General features: G+C 33.9%; 1 protein-coding gene across 1 annotated transcript in view; it reads right to left on the bottom strand.

The window, feature by feature from the left end:
- Nucleotides 1–17,676, bottom strand: part of SEMA3E (semaphorin 3E) — a 265,807-nt gene that overhangs the window by 31,649 nt on the left and 216,482 nt on the right. The window contains exons 6-11 of the mRNA XM_030856994.2: nucleotides 10,099–10,218; nucleotides 8,680–8,822; nucleotides 7,499–7,613; nucleotides 6,995–7,064; nucleotides 4,022–4,166; nucleotides 1,669–1,891 (exon numbers count right to left, since the gene is read on the bottom strand). Of these exons, the coding sequence (XP_030712854.2) occupies nucleotides 1,669–1,891; nucleotides 4,022–4,166; nucleotides 6,995–7,064; nucleotides 7,499–7,613; nucleotides 8,680–8,822; nucleotides 10,099–10,218 (816 nt within the window). The remainder of the gene's footprint in view (nucleotides 1–1,668; nucleotides 1,892–4,021; nucleotides 4,167–6,994; nucleotides 7,065–7,498; nucleotides 7,614–8,679; nucleotides 8,823–10,098; nucleotides 10,219–17,676) is intronic.

The following is a 17,676-nucleotide window of genomic DNA, read 5'->3' as shown; positions in this document are numbered from 1 at the left end:
CAATTTGTTTAAAAATTATGAAATCTTGTGGTTGGGTTAATAAAATTTGATTAAAATAAAACTAATAACAATTACCTGTATCATACATTAAAAGGAACAAAAATTATCATATCAAGCACACATTATAAATATCCCACAATTATATCAAGTAAAAAGCAAAGATGAAACTCAAATTATCAATTTGCAACCAGTGATTTTGCAATAAGGACTATATAGCATTAAAGCAAGTGTCTGGTAAATTTGGGGAAAAATAACTATTTTGTGGGCTTTTCCAATGCTGTACTCATCACACATTTATCAAATATGTTCTTTGTGCTGAAAAGCTGTGGTTCAATGTAACAATATCTTTACGTTAAACATAGGATACAAGAGAGTGTAAGTATATACCTGATATTTCTGGAATTCTCCCAAATAGCTTTGGTCAATCTAATAAACAAGTATTTCTGAAAACATTCTTCGACTTATATTATATGACTTCTCATTTAAAAATAACATACTTTTTTCTATGATTAATTTTATCAAATATTACTCTTGCTTATGGAATTCTTTTTTTTTTTTTTTTTAAACTCTGTTGGACATCACTATAAGTGAATTCATGGCCAGGTAACTAACTTTGTTAAAGAAATCTGATGCTTTGTTGATCTTGAACCCACAGTGTAGAGCACATTACTAACCTCCTAAAATAAATGAATAAAATACAGCCTGCACCAGAGATCAATTTCTGGAAATCCGATGAATATCTCCTTACTTAAATCTTTGCTTTTTCAGAAAGCATGACTGGAAAAATTCAAGCACCAATATTAATACTATATCCTAATTCCTGATTTGGGCATATGCAATGTCTCTTTAGAAAATGTCGATGATTAAACTTAAGTATGGTAGAATGTTTCCTCTTCTAAATAGGATCTGCTGTAGCAATCACTATGATGCATATGAAAAAAAAAACCGATCATTTTAAAGATTCTTTAAATGACTATATAATTTTAAAGTACTTGACAGAATTTGATACATATTACCCTGGATGCTAAAAGATTGCAAGTTCTCTTCCACAAGCTAGATCTAATGCACAGCATTAACTGAAATTACAAATTTATTTGAAATATTAACTTTTAGCATATTTATTACACTTTGTTTTATTAATGCAGGATATTATAGCTTTGGTCTAAAATTTTATCTCCATTATGTGTAACGCTTGGCTTGTTTGGGACACATGGTTGACTTCTGATGGGGCCTGATAAGCATAGTTGAGATTACAGATTTAGGTGAAATTACCTAAACCTCACCTAAAGATTGAAAAATCTTGAGACCTTGCTGAGCAGCCAAAGGTAGCAGTGGACCTGGGGGAGTAACAGGATATCCTTGTACGGCACCCTACTTCCTCTGTGAGCTCTTTTTGGAACCAAAATTGTTTATTGTTTGTTAACATCAATTACTCGTTACTTTATGTATTCATTTGTTCAAATGTATTAAGTATTGACCATGTATCAGGAATTATGTGCAGTAACTACCCCAAATCTTCTCTTCCATTGCAGTAGACAGGTAGTATGTAAATGAGCCAATGGGTCAACCAGGGTTTTGTTGATAGGTGGGTTTTTTTTTAATGTAATAATGTTATTGATTTTAAGGTTCAATTTAAATGTCTCTCTGAGTACTCTCTAATCTCTTTACCTGTCCCAATGAACAAGACATCATATTGGCCATCCTCGGCTTCCACTCGATCCACTGCTATTTGTTTCAGGTTGTACTTTCCATCTGTTTTCACCAGTATTGGTTTTTTATGGGCAGGTTTTATGGGCTGGTGCATAAGTGGATGGCTTCTTGCAAATCTGATGGCATCATCGGGGTAGTCTTTGGTGGTTCCGTACCTCCCTCCATTCACTTTGCTGGCACACTGAAATACAAACGGATGAGAGAATTTTTTTCCCCTGAAACCTAAGGAGCAAATTTATACTCAATTATGAAAAAGATTACAAAAACTGGGTATGTTCACTTAATCAACTGTGCATTTAGCAATATTTAGTAACCATATATTCTTCCTTACAGAAATAAAATCTGCATTAAAAATTGCATAGAGAGACTGAATTATTTCAAACATGCAGCAGTAGAAATAGACAGATAGTAGTGAAATACTGAAAAAGTAAAGTATATGTAATACTGGTATAGTCTGGAGGTAATACAAACGTATAACATTATAAATATTCTAATTATTTTTCCTGCTTCTAAAATTTATTTTTCATATTTGTAAATTAAATTTTAATTTGCTATGAACAATATATTGTTTATAGCAAAACAAAGAGACTCTTTATTGTGCTAAATCTTCCCCCCAAATTCAGAATCACAACCGCACAGCAGCTTTCCCATTATTGACACTATGATTGGTGATGGTTCCAATTGGCTCACTGACTACAGAATTTTAGTGCTGTAACATTGAAACCTATTCAAATTCCGTCGCTGTTAAATAAGGAAAAAACCCTCTCTGTTCTACTGTAATCTGTATGAATTTATATTATTTTTGTATGAATTAGACACAATAAATTGAGAAGACAAGAAATATTTGCCATAACATGTCTCAATTCTTAAATCACTGACTCTAAGAATAAATGTTCAACGGTACCTAAGTTACTTCTTGGAATACCTTTAACTGCATTGATTCATGCTTGTTATTAAGCGCTCCCTCATTTCACATATTTTCCTCCAGAACCAGCAGCAATTGCAATGATGACCTTGATAAAAATTTTCCACTTCAGAGTATAAATACAGTAGTTTAGTAATCAGATTCTGCAAAGAGGGCATTTTTAATGGTTTGTTTTAAAAATTTGGGCCATATTTCTTAATTTGGCATGAATTTTTCACTTGAGTGTACTTTCATGATATATAATTGGAAACATTTCGGACCAGCCTGGAAGCAGTTCAGTAACCAGTCACTTCCTCCAAATCTCCTTTAATACCATGTGGTTTCAAGAAGCATTTCCAGCAAAGCCACAGGAGTGGGTTTTCTCCATTTAAATTGTAATTTCAATCAATAGAGTGAAATAAAATATACTTTATGTCTTACTGGAAGTAGTAATTTTAAGCTAGTGAGAGAGAGTGATTGAAATGGTAAAGCCTTACACTTGTTAACGTAGGAAAGCTTTGTTTCCACTTTGAATTTTGGCTCTGCAAAAATGGTTTCTACTCGACTTGCAAGCACTTGTGGAATCAGCCTAGTGTTGGGTTTTCACCAGCTGCTCATAATAGTGTAGACCGTGACTTGCATGACAAGTTCAGTATTTGTTCTCCATGGACAGCAGATACAATGATGCTACACTTTCCCAACCTAGTTGTGTACGGGACATATGATACAAAATCATCCTCATCATAATCATCATCATGTGTGCAATTAAAAGCACAAGGTTTGAACGGCTAGTTAGGGAGAATCTTAGTAGTATCAGTTAAGAGGCAAATGGTGGAACTCCTTATTCTCTAGCAACACAGCTGTATTGTCACTTTTCTTCCACAAGGCCAGCAAGGATGGCAAATGGGGTGCTCAGAATTCTGAAGAGCCAGAGAAAAAGCTTCCTCTTGACACGTTAAAGTGAGAAGTAGGGAGAAAATGTGGCCTAGGGAACTGAGAGCCTGACTCAAATATTATAATAAAAATTTGGTAACATTCTCTTGCATGGAAATCACATGTGGCACTAATTCTTCTGAAGAGGCTGAGAGGAATATAATGCTCACTGGATATTTCTGTATTCACCAGTATCCTTAAAAATAAAATTTTAGTGAGAGCTACATACATAGCTAAAATATCAACAATAATATATAGTCTATCATGCTAGATTATATTCTTTTCATTAAGTAACAAGCATACATCTTGATGTAAGAAGTAATATTTCTTTACCTTGCAAGTAATCAAGCATATTTTTAGGTATTGAATTTAACTATTTCATGCTAATTTAGTAAAGCATCTGAAACAATGAACAGAATATTACTAAAAGAATCTTTAAAAAATAAGAATACTTTGTTAAATGCCTAAACTTACAGAACCAGGTCTTGGATAAGGGACTCTTCCTTCATAGAGTGACCAGTGGTATTCAGGTCCTTCCTTATGTGCATATGGTCCATTAAAGGCTGCCCGGATACTGGACATGTGATAGACACATATAGCATGCCCTCTAAATATATTACTAAAAAAAAAAAAAAAGATAAGTTACTATTCTGGAACAGACTAGGAGATCACCTAGTCAAGCCCCGCAGACAACACAGATAAGGATGAAGTCTTTTGGATAAAAGACTTGCAATCTCTTAAGCATAGGATATTCTAGAGATATTAACTATTGCAATATTTCAAGTATGGAAACTCCAAAATTTACCATTTTTTGCCTATTTATTATAATAAATTGAAAATGACATTGTTAGAATCACAAAAGCAGTTGTGTCACTTCATTTTTTCCAGTTAAATCTTATTTTTTTTATTGAAATATAGTTGATTTACAATGCTGTGTTAGTTTCAGGTGTACAGCACAGTGATTCAGTTTTTCATATACACACACACACACACACACACACATACAAACATATATATATATATATACACACACACATATTCTTTTTCAGATTCTTTTGTGTTTTTATATTTTTTATTAAGATTTGGCCTTAATATTTTAAAGATTCATTCCCAAGTTGAGGAAGGCTTTATCTCCTTGTACGTTGTCCTCTCTTCCAAGTAGACAGTGTTTTCCTATTCAACATGCTGTTAATATTGCTATAAATTTTACTCAAATTTTATTACTTCTCTTAGTGTATATGATTTGAAGAACAATTTAAAGTCTAAAGAAAATTTGGGGCTTTGTTTCATTCTTTAGCTTGGGGTCACAGAAACATTTATAAGCCTGCTGCATATTCCTTCCTTCAGGTCACTGAAAACAGTGCTACAGTGGAAAGGTTTACTGGGCTGCACCAGATTAATTTTGAGAAAAAGACTTACATTCTAAAACACTCAGATTCTTTACCTGCAGAACTACTAGCAACTGAAATTATTTTTTTGATAAAAATTTCTACTTGTCGCAGATAAAGACAGTAGTTGACTAACTACAGCAAGCTTTATTGGGGGCATAAGATTCTGCAAAAGGACATTTTAGAATGATTTGTTTTAAAGATCTGGCTGCATTTCTTAATTTGGCATAATCTGAATGAATTCTAACACTTCCCTAGCCTCCTTATTGTGAGAATTAAAATAATTAGTTTGGGAAAGTGCTTTGCAAAATTTTTTGTAAGTGTAACATTTCCTACATTCTGAGACACCTGTAGAACAGCAGTTATGTTACTGTCTGAGGACATCAATTCACACATCTTATAACACACCTTGAAGCAATTGGAAATGCCTGCAACAGTGAGAAAACCAGAGATAGTCTTCCAACTAACATGGCAATAAACCTTTGATCACCATGCTACGATATCAACCTTTACGTCAGGTAACAGCTGGCAAGCCTTTTTCTCACAATTATGTATAAATTGAACAGTCAAGATTGAAATTATGGAAGAAAATAATGTCTTGCTTTTGAAATCTCAGACAGATCCATTATGATATCATTTATGAAAGCAGCTTATAATAAACTGATCATTATAACCCATAAAAAAATCTATACTGATTATCCTATAGCTTATATTTATCATATAAAGCCGTGGATTTATCACGCAGTGTACAAATTCTTCACTGGCATAAGGCAGAAGATGAAGTGTAAATAGAAGTTAGGGATTTTCCATGGACTGTAATAGCTACCAATCTACATTAACATCTCCTTGCATCAAGGAATAACTGATAGCAAAACCGTTTCCATGTTTCTGTGATGAAGAAAAGATCTCCTTACAATAGCAGGATACTTACCGAAAGAGCTTTATTATTTTTTTTTTCAAAGTGACCGTAATAAACTACCTGCTGAAAAAGTAAACAAAAACTATGTGGAGAGATCCTAAGCAAACAAGGTATACATGACTATAGAACAGTTTAAGGCCAATGCAATGCAAATGAGGAATTGAGTAATACCATTCTTTGCCTGTCAAGAGAACTGAAGTATATTCTTTATTTCTCATTCCAGTCATATCATCTCCACTCTGCCTTATTTGGAAAGACACTCAGGAAATTATATATGTAAACTTTCAACCAAAACTGACTCTAATAACATTTTTTCATTCATGTATCAACACACGAAATATTTGATTCATTTTTCCAGCAGTCTTCAATGGATACAAAATACAAAAGCATAAAAGAGAAAAATACTAGATCATAAGCCCTAAACTTGAGCACCTTTTTAAAATTTAAAACTCAGAGGGTAGATCATAAATGTGTGTTCTCTAAGAATCTACACAGGACCAAGACAACCAGAGCGAAGGAGTGAGCGAGTGCTCTGTGATTAAGGAATCAGGGAGTGTCTCATGAAGACGCCAATTGACAAGTACTGGAAAAACTGATATAAATCAGCGTTAGAAGGGAAAGTAGATAAATAAAATCACAGTCACGGGGAAAGCAGAGACTGGGATTCTGACAAGGTATTATCTTGTCAAAAGCAGAGTTTGTGGGAATTTAGAGGAAACACTTTCAATCCTGAATGGGGAATATTTGATAGAGAGCCTTGAAAGCCTGACTTGGACAACAGTATATGATGATTGAAAGAATTATCCTAGACTCTAAAGCATGGAACTAGTACCTTAAAAACTGTATGAGAAAAAAAAAAAATCATTCTGTTGTAGATCAGAGAGGGAAGAACTTAGGACATTGAGCATAGGAGGATGCTGGTACTTCAAACAAAAACAAATAAGGATCTGGATTGAGATTGTGGCTTTAAACATCAAAGTACAACTGCAAACACAGGAGAATGAAGAGAAATTGGTGACTTATAAAGTACAAAAAGTGAGAATAACTCATTGGTCAGTAGTATTTTCAATTGCATATACAGTGAAGGGGTTTGGCATCCTTTGTTTCATGATGTTTTGACTGGCCATATAAATTTCTCACCTGGTAGTGTTGAAGAGTCCAAATATCACTGGGTTCTTATGATCTCTGGTATGCAGCAAAAAAACATCCTCTGAAACATTAAAGACCATTATGTTACTTAACATGTTTAGCCCTCGTTGCATGTGAAGAAAATATATTGTCATAAAATAGTTTAGAACCCATGACAGATTTTAAGATATAAATTTCCATATACAGTCATATAACAATGACCAAATCACAACACAGTGAGATTGATGACTGTTCACGATGACTGTGAGCTGGGCCTCAAGGAGGAAACTAGAGGCGCCGACTCTAAACTAACAAGAGGGGTCTTTCTGTTCCCGCAACTCCCTTGTCCCCATACATGGACCTGGCCAAGATGAAAAGAATAGAAACTTGCTCCAAGTTAGATAGAAGTCAATTACTGCACAAAGCAAATTTTCCACATGTGCTAGAAACACTGAGGGTTATACAAAGAAGCATATATATTGAAGAGGAAAATTTAGCTCTCCCAATAATATTTACCTAATTCATCAAAATACGTATCAATTCCATTCATTCCTGGTACTGAGCAAACCAGTCTAGCTTTCAGGAAAGTACTCCACTTGTTCACTAGGATTCTCTGTCCTCCTACATCGTTCTGTAAAAAACAGAAAGCAGGTAAATGGGTACCCAGAGAACTTTTATCAACAACAGATTTTGTACCATTAAACCTGCAGATGGCAAGAGTTACAGTTCTTTTCTTTAATGTGAAAATTTGAGCATAATCTTCAAATAATATTAAAGATGCAATGCCCCATAAACTTTTTCTTTAGGTTTGCACATTCTGCCTTGTCAGTGTACTTTCACCCTGGCCCATTAAATACAGCTTCCAGGTATTAAACAACGTTAGTAGAGAGTAGAGTACACTTTCCTAAATAAAGTAGTAAGCTTTATGATACAGTAACGTTTATTATTATTTTATTGATAAATAATCAGCTTATCTCAGAAGTACAGAAGCATCCACTTCTTTTTCTTATTTTAGGGAAAAAGGCTTGAAATATTAACACACAAGCACACATACACATAACAGGCATACATACTTGCACACATACATAAAATACGTATGTGTGTATATGTGAATTTATATACACACACATATATACTGAACATACGTATAAACATCTTCTTAAATTTATTCAAGTATCTTCTTAAATATCAAAATAACTTCACATTTATAACACTATTAGCATTCTCTCAATATACATGGCTACCGCAGTTGGTTCTGAATGTTCACAAAACAACCTATCTGATTATGCCCAACAAAACTATATATGTTTTCCCTACAGAATCAACCATCTGAATTGTTGAAACATGCTCATGTAAATTATTTAGAATGTGGATTAAAGAAACTTGCAAGAATTTGGTGAAATTAACTTTTTAAAATGGAGCTCAAACTTCTGTGTAGGAAGAAGTCTAGCCTAATTATAGGCCATTTCTTAGTAGGGCTTTGAAAATGGAGAAAATCACACAAAATGCAAAGCTCTTTTCAGATTAAACTTTCAGTAGATATGAAGTCTGAAGACTAGATAGTAAATACCAATTTTAGGGAGCCTAAGAGAATAGAAGAAAATATTTTACAGTAGAAACCTACTATAAAATGAACAAAGGCCTGACCATAAATTGCGAGTTAGGCAAGCTTAGTGAGAGAAGAAGGCGGTCCTCACCACGCAGAGTCGCCCCACTCTGGTGTAAATTGCCTGGGCATTGTTTTCTGCCTCCAGGGCCTTCTCCGTAAAAAAGAAATACACTTTGTTGTCATCTCGGTCTTCATTGTCAGGGATCATGTACGAACCTACAAATTTTGGTTCTAGAGAAGTAAAAAACAGATGAAAATGTAGTAACTATTACAACAAAGTAAGTTAATATATTTCCCTTGAAATTTTGTACTAAACATTAAAATCATGTAGCTATCTCCATATTCTGTGCAAATCAACAATTTTTTTTTTTTTTTTTTTGTGGTACGCGGGCCTCTCACTGTTGTGGCCTCTCCCTTTGCGGAGCACAGGCTCCGGATGCGCAGGCTCAGTGGCCATGGCTCACGGGCCCAGCCGCTCCGCAGCATGTGGGATCTTCCCGGATCAGGGCACGAATCCGTGTCCCCTGCATCGGCAGGCGGACTCTCAACCATTGCGCCACCAGGGAAGCCCCAAATCAACAATTTTTAAGAAATGTTAGGGTATTTAAAATTTAACTGAGTTGGAGGGAAATAAATCAATTTCAAATAGCATACATTATAGACCTGAAATGAATTCAAAGAAGAACAGATTAAGAGCAGCATGATTATAATCTCCATGAATTTCCTCCCATGTATATATGGGAGGGACATATTAAAGTCAATATATGTAAAATATTTTAGTAAAGAAGTCTATCATTATTTTTTTAATTCATAAATTATCTATCAGTCCAGCTCATGGAAGACCAGTTTAAGTTTTTGTATTTGTAGTCAAAGGGATCTGAGGGAATGACCTTTGACTGATATGGAATGTCAAATATTTTAATGATAAAATGCTGCCAATAATGATTATGCACTCTAAAGCTTAATAAAAAGGCTGAAAATGATGAAACCACTCACTATAAAATGATTTTAGCCCCTAGATATACCAATGTGCCAAAACATAAACATGAATCCTTACAAAGGATTCTACGTAAATGAATGCCTAGGGACTCTCTTGGAATTTCATTTGTCTCTCAAGTACAATGTGATCCTATTAAAACAAGCAAAGCAAAGCAATCAATTCATGCAAAATTACACCAACTGACAAGAAAAAACAAAGCAACTTATTGGATGAAAGGGGTTTTCACTTTTCATATATTTGTCTTGTTCATTTAAGTCCTGATTTCTAACTATTGCTATGAGGGTAATCTGGTTGTATACTAAAGCGGATCCCCTCTGCTATAAAATGATATACATATATCATATATAATATTTTAATTCGGGAATACTACTAAGGAAAAAACCCCTGAAATTTGTGGAAACTATAAATTACATTTGTATTGTTATCATTATCAAAATGGCAAGTTTCCCATGCGCTCTAGACTTGCTTTCAGTTCTGATTTACATATGCTTTTCTCCTCAATCCTACCTTTCAACAGGCGCTCGTCATCGTGTTCAGTGCGGATGTGAGCCAGTCGCCCCAGGCTCCTGAAAATGGCAGCGTCTCTGCCCCAGTAGTCACTGTAGAGTCCAGCAAACAATTCACTACCTGCATGAAAACATCAGGTAAGTCAGTATTCGTTTCTGGGTCTGATGACAATGTATAAAACCACAATTACGATAAACATATCCAGGTTTCCCATGTATACGGCCTAACGAAACAGATACTACTGCTAAGAGCATATATGGTACAGTCAGACGGCCAGGGTTTGAATTGTGACTCTGCCACTTACTAGATGTGTGAACTTGGGCAAATTGCTTAATTTCTCTGCGCCTCAGTTTCCACATTTACAAATAGGGGAATAGCACTCAGAAGTGTTGTTAAGAGTAAAGCATTTAGAAGAGTAGCTGGTATATACTAAGGCCTACATGAGTATTTGATACATAACCTGGCTTCATGGTATTTTAATAAACTTATTTTAACCTTCATATCATCAGGGTATTAGTATTGGTATTGGTATTAGTATTAGGACTGGTATTATATGTGAGTCAGCTAACTCAAATTCTTCTTGTAGTAAGAACTTGCTTCCATCAACATGATTTTAAGGCAGGAACCACAAAGTCTGACAAAACTGTACATAATCCAATTAGTTGTCATCTAATTTGTAAGTGTGTGGCTTATTTAGACAGAAATGACAGAAAGAGCTCATAATTTAATCAGGCAGTCAACAGAACGAATGAAGTTAGCTGCAACATGTGGCGAAGGCCACAGACTTAAATCAGACCAAGGAATACACAAACGTACGCAGGATCTCAAGCCATGGCAACATATCTTTGGGGCCAGCCAGAAAGACAGACATTAAAATTGCTCACGAGAAGAGAAAAAACAATTAACAAAAAGAAAAATAACATAATGATATAACTAGACCTCCAGAAAGACCAAAACCTCTCAAGCACAGGAACTTGGGGTTCTCTTTTGTCGAACTGACAACAAAAGGCAACTGGTGTGCTCCTCAGTGAGTCCAGAAGGATTGTCCTGGGCATATGAGGCTCCAATCCTGTCCTGGGCTAAAATCACTGGCCAAGAAGAAGATGATAGCAACAGATCGCTGGATATAGCAACCTCAATTTAGGGTGACAAAATTATTTTCTTAATGAGTGTCATGTAACTGTGGTCAGCTTTTAAAGTACAGACGTGATGAGTATACTAAAAGTATACTCAAAGTATTAATGCCTTTCTGTTAAACCTGGAACGTGTACATATGTGTCCAAGTGGTATTTAAAGTCCTTTTTTAAAGAGAATTCAAATTAATTGGATTTCCAATTTAATAAATTTAACTGTATACTCAATTTTCGAATTAGAATTATTAAAGTTATAGGTATAAAAATTTGACCAAGTATCTAAACAGAATTAAACAAAACTTGAGTGTCATATTTATAAATTTTATTGATTAGATTTAAAAATTGTTTCAATATTTATGAAGGGTTTTCTCTAAGGTAAGGTCTTTAAAACTTTCAAAAACTTGAACAGATTAAATATATTTGTAAAGTTTAAAATTTGAGAAAGTAATCAACTGAGTTGTAAACAGGATCACTGTAAGAAGTTTATTTCCACCTTGAGATAACTAACAATTTTTCAAAAGTAAAGATGATTGCTTTTGTTAGATTTAGATTTAGAAAAAGAAAAGTGAGCTATAAATTGAATTTAAAAACAAGAAAACTAAGTTTTGATAAATGTTACTATAATAAACTATTCTTCATTTACAAAAAGACAAGTAACCATAAATGGTTTTTTTGGTTCACAAAACCCACTATGGATACTTAAAAGCTATACAAGATACAAATAAATAAAATTCAGGTCCTTCGCAAAGGAATTCACTTTTAAACTATATATATTATAATAAGTGAGAAAGAGAGAGAGAGACAGGAGAGACAGAGGCAAATGTGGTAGAATATTAACAGTTGGTGGGCCAAGGTAAATGCTATAAATTTTTTATTCCTCTTTCAATTTTTCTTTGTATTTGAAAATTTTCAAGACAACAAATTAAAAAAGAAGCTGTATTTGTTTAGTTCATCCTGTATATTCAATACATGCTGAATGAGAAATATGATAAGGAAAATAACAAAAACTAAAAAATAAAGATGCTTTATAACCAGACTTCAGAAAATAAAATTTGGTAGAGAAGAGTTATATCAGAACTCTTATTTAAGCATATTCTTTGAAACTAGAAGGGGGGAAGAACGACATAATTTGTATCCAATTCAATCAGCGCTGTCTTCACCAGAAGTTTTATATCCATGTGTAAAAAGAGTATTTTGGGATAAAATGTATTCAGTGGTTAGGGATATGAACCATATGTGGGGTTCAATCTGTACTACTTGAACATAGATAAAAGAGAGTCATGCTGAATTCATTAAAAGGCCTTGGAGATCATCAACTCTATGGCAGAAATGAACGAGTTCACGCACAAAGGAGTTACTTGACTATTGAACCACCAGAGCAAGGGTTGTTCTGAAATTTTAAAAAGTTATTGTACTTGGTTATAGTTTCCATAAAAATATAAAGGCCATCTTACATGGATGGACCTGGAGATTTTCATGCTAAGTGAAGTAAGTCAGGCACAGAAAGAAATATCATGTGTTATCACTTACATGTGGAATCTAAAAAAAAAATGATACAAATGAACTTATTTACAAAACAGAAATAGACCCACAGACATAGGAAACAAACTTATGGTTACCAAAAGAGAAAGGGAGGGGTGGAACAAATTGGGAATCTGGGATTAATAGATACATACTTCTATACATAAAATGGATAAACAACAAGGATCTACTGTATAGCACAGGGAACTATTATCAATATCTTGTAATAACCTATAATGGAAAAGAATCTGAAAAAGAATATATTGATGTAAATCAACTATACTTCAATAAAATACAGTAATAAAATAAAAAGGCCATTTTGTAAAACTGTCCTAAACAACTTATTTTTCTAATATGGACTGGACTGAATGTTTAATTCATAATGGGTACAAAAAAAAAGATTTCTTTAAAATTTCCTAAAATATTCACAGAACTTTTATATCTGAAAATATTACTTTGGAAAAATAATCTTTATTTTAGTTCACATCAATTTTCTTGCACTTATCCCAATCTGAACACTTTCCAAGTTCCACTTGTAATCAATTCTACAAATTTAACAAAAAAGTTCCCCTTGCAGCCACTAGATGGAGCCATATGATACCAAATAATATACATCCAGGGCAGGTTATCTGCAAAAAGGAAAAGATGATATAGTACCAATTTTACCCAATTTCCCTTTTTGTATCCAGATAAAAGAAAATGGTTTGTGAACAATTCAAATAATACAATATGAACTGTATGACTTAAACTTCAAAGAAGCTACTAGACAGGTGCTAAAAACTATATGCTATGTAAACTGAACCAAACGTGTTCCTGTTGGAAACATTAGCTTTTCCTCAGAAGGGAAAGATTGTCCTTTCATATTTTATTATCAGTGTGAAGAACAAAATAAATTTATAGTAATAGATAATAATGATGTTTGGTAAAATACTTTCCTAAGAAAAAACAAACACTTTAATGAAAAATAATGAGAATAAAGCTTTAGGCACAAAGTTAACTAATACTAATTAAATGAACAAAAATAATGAACATTATTATAATTGATATTATTTATGGCAAATACATAGTTTCTAGTTGAAAACTTTAAAATTATAACTGGTATAGAGACAACTTGTGAATCAATATTTTGGTATTGTATAGAGCAAAAAATAATATCTGGATAATTCATATTATCACGGATTAAAAAATATTTCATACAAATAGTACAATATGTTTTAGGTTTTCAATAATAAGAACAGAATTACTCAAATTTTTAGTTTTCTATGTCTATACAGACATGATATTTAATAAATGTATTAGCTTGGTCACAGAGTTTACTGGTATCTATTTTGATATTCTGAATATAAATAACCAATTTGACTTGCAGCCATATGTTTCATTGTTATAGGCTTCTGATGGTAACTGATGTTATGTTAATGTTAGTTGGTTATCATTAAAAAATAAAACACATCTGCAGGGTATTTTGACAGGTGAATGTAACTTATCATTGTCATGTTCAACAATAGTCTCTGTGTACAGATACCAGAAGAGTGGAAACAATTCTGCACTGGAAATCTGGCAAACTAAGCCCCCAGCCCCAAACCTACTGCTTGTGGCAAAACTGTTCGGAATCTCACTGCCTCGGTTATTTGGACAACCAGAGAGGTGTACAAGTGATTTCCTGAGGTTGCCAAGCTTTTCTGTTCTCTCTGCTGCCCTTTTTATGGTTTGTATGTTCTTTGCCTGGAATTCTGCACCTCCCCGCCTTCCCACTTCACCTCCCATTTACCTGGCCACGGCCCACTTTCTCCATGAAGCTTTCCCTGACCGAACTTGTGTTAGTTAGCTCCTAGTACCACCATAGCCCCCATGCCTATCATATTTCTCATCCTACTATAGTTTGTCTCCTGTGTTTGACATTATTCCTCACTAGAATGCAGACTTCTTGATGTGTCTTATTATATTCTTTTGTCACCAATATCCTGTAGAGCATCTGGAATACAGAAAATGCTCAATAAGCATTTGTTGAATCAAAGAATGGCATAATGAGTTAATTAACAAGTGAATAAATCTGAAACTTTTAGTGTTCAAATTTAAAAAAAAAACTATGAAATGCAATAAAAACAAAAACCTCAGGATAAGATTCTGATTTTTCAAAAATGCTTCAGGGAGAAAATATCAAAAGAAAGAAAAAACTGTTGGCATTTATATGAATAGCAGAGTTCTTTGAGTTTTTGTTCCTCAAAAAGACTATATTTCATAATTTAAATCCAGGAACACAGGGACTCTATCTTCTTCTAGTATTTGTCCCCAATAGTTTCAGCCGCAAAAGACTGTGTCTACTCTCAACTAGTTTGTAGGAAAGAAAATAAAACAATCATTTAACCTTGGCGATACAAAAACAAACCCATTGTGAATAATTCTAAGTTAAAATGCATAAGTAAAATACTTTTCTACACAACTCCTTTTTTTACAATACAAACTCCAGTTGAAGTTTTAGTGAAACATACTTCATTGCCTTAATATTTTATCAACATTATCAAGAGCTTAGTTCACAGATGGTATTATTAATCGATTAGAGTTTTTACTCACCATGTTGTAAATACAGATTTTAAGTGTTTAGTGAGAAAAATTCACAGTTTTTCATGCCCTTCTTATTTTCTTAAGTCTTGCTCAAGCATTTCTCCTATTTATGTTGTAAACGTCTACAAATCTGAATGTGAAACATGTTCGTTTCATGGAAAAGACATGGCTAAAGATGGATTTAACTACCTCATTTTATAACTGAACTGTATCATTTTGTTAGAAAATCATTCTACTTTTGCACTATTTCACAGAGTGATTATTACATGCATAATTGCAAAGAGAAACAAAATGCACTTGGGAGGATGAGGATGGATAAGAATGGTCCACAGGTTCCAACCTCCCAGTTTACACTCATGGTCTGTGTAGGATGCTGAAAGAAATCAGGAAAAGCAGGTCCTTTTATTAGTTATGTAGTTGTTTGGACTTTCTGTTTGTTTTTGCTTTGGCAAATAGCTAGCATTAGCTATCAATGTCAAGAAGGTGGTTTCTGACGTATGAAGGAAAAAAGAAAACTGCGTTCTGAATCTGTTCATTTGCATTTGCTAGCATCCATGACAGTACTGAGTTTCCCTGGTAGCAAAACTGTGACATTGCTACCAGCATGGTCAAATCAGATTTCTAAGGGGGAGAATGTCCATGGGGAATTGAAGACGACATTTTTTTTCTTCTTTTTTTGAGAAAACCATAAGCAAGTATTCAAATAGCTCATTAGCAACTAGCAGTTAATGGCCAGAAGCAACAGTGAGCATGTGGATGCTTGGCATTCTGCCAGATGACAAAGCACAGCAGTCTTAACCTGGATAAGAAATTACAGATATTCTTTAGGCACAGGAACATGCTAAAGGCATAAGTTTCTACACAGTTGGGACGAATTCAAGAAACGAGCCAGCACATTCACTTCTGTTTATAGAGGTTGTCATTGTAAAGACATCCACTTTACCTTCATTTCGATGATTTCATTTATTTTTCTAACATTTATGAAGTCCTATTTTGTGCCAGAACTATTCATTTGTAATTCTGCCTTGAATACACAGTTAATAAAATAGAAACATTTATTTGTAAAAAAAAGTTTTAATGGTATTAAGAGCTTGAGATAATCACTTAAGTTTTCCCTGCATGAATTCCGACTCCCTTTCATTCAACTGACATTGACCTTTAATTCACAGAATTTGTAATGAGGGGATATATTCACAAAGGTCTCATTATGATGAATAAAAGTGCAGGATGAAAATTTCAGCAGCTGTAAACTTTTGTAGTTTTATTTGCTATAAAATGTAACATAAGACATGAAAAGGGCAGAAAGAAAATTTTGGTGACCATGAAATACCTCATTCATGGTTATTTGTTGATATAAAATTCAGTAAGTCTTTAACTTGAAAGTATCCTAAAAATTCTAACAACAAAGCTAGCACTTTCAAAAGCAAAGTGTGAAAAGGTACCTGACAAATCAGAGTGGTTTTCCCCCAAACACTAGTAACATGTACATTAGCATACCTTAGGTACTTTAGGTATGGTATGTATTAAATTACACCTAGAACTGGTAATAAAAATCTGGGTCAGAATGAAACGTTTTAAAACAGTAGCAATAGAATTGAGCTGACAAACTATTAAAGAAATCCCAAAGTTACTGAAGGTGCTATCAACTTAATAAAAAGAATACTGCAATATTATATCAAATGTAAACTGATGCAAAAAAGTCAGTTAATACTTTTCCTTCCTGACCAAAATGACATATGACATAAAGAAAATATTTCCTGATTTTTTTTTTTTTTTGCAGTACACGGGCCTCTCACTGCTGTGGCCTCTCCCATTGCGGAGCGCAGGCTCCGGACGCGCAGGTTCAGCGGCCATGGCTCATGGGCCCAGCCGCTCCGCAGCATGTGGGATCTACCCGGACTGGGGCACGAACCCGTGTCCCCTGCATCGGCAGGCAAACTCTCAACCACTGCGCCACCAGGGAAGCCCCTTCCTGAATTTTTATTTGGCCGGCCACCAAACCTAATAATTTTTAGTGGCAAGATAAGTCCTAAGCATCTTTCGCTGACTTGAAAGGTATAGACAAGTAATGCAGCAATTCATTTTACTAAGTAATTCATTGTTTCAAAAAACTGTTTTTAAAACCCGATTATAATGTCTTGCCTTCTTCAACCAGTTATTTAAGACCACTTTCAATGTAATATTAGTAATCACTGTAGAGGGAAAGTGTGGTTAAACATATAGAAATATTGTACCTGTGATATGAATTTATATACCACCAAGGTAAATTCTGTTAATACAAAGTGACATTTAAAGAGCAAACCTAATTAATGTATGATTTCATTTTGATTGGCTTCTAAACATATAGAACATAGCTCAATAA

The sequence above is a fragment of the Globicephala melas genome, chromosome 9, assembly GCF_963455315.2.
Source record: "Globicephala melas chromosome 9, mGloMel1.2, whole genome shotgun sequence".
NCBI classification, from domain to species: domain Eukaryota; kingdom Metazoa; phylum Chordata; class Mammalia; order Artiodactyla; family Delphinidae; genus Globicephala; species Globicephala melas.
Note: the sequence above shows the minus strand (reverse complement) of the source record. Positions and strands in the feature narration are given on the sequence as shown.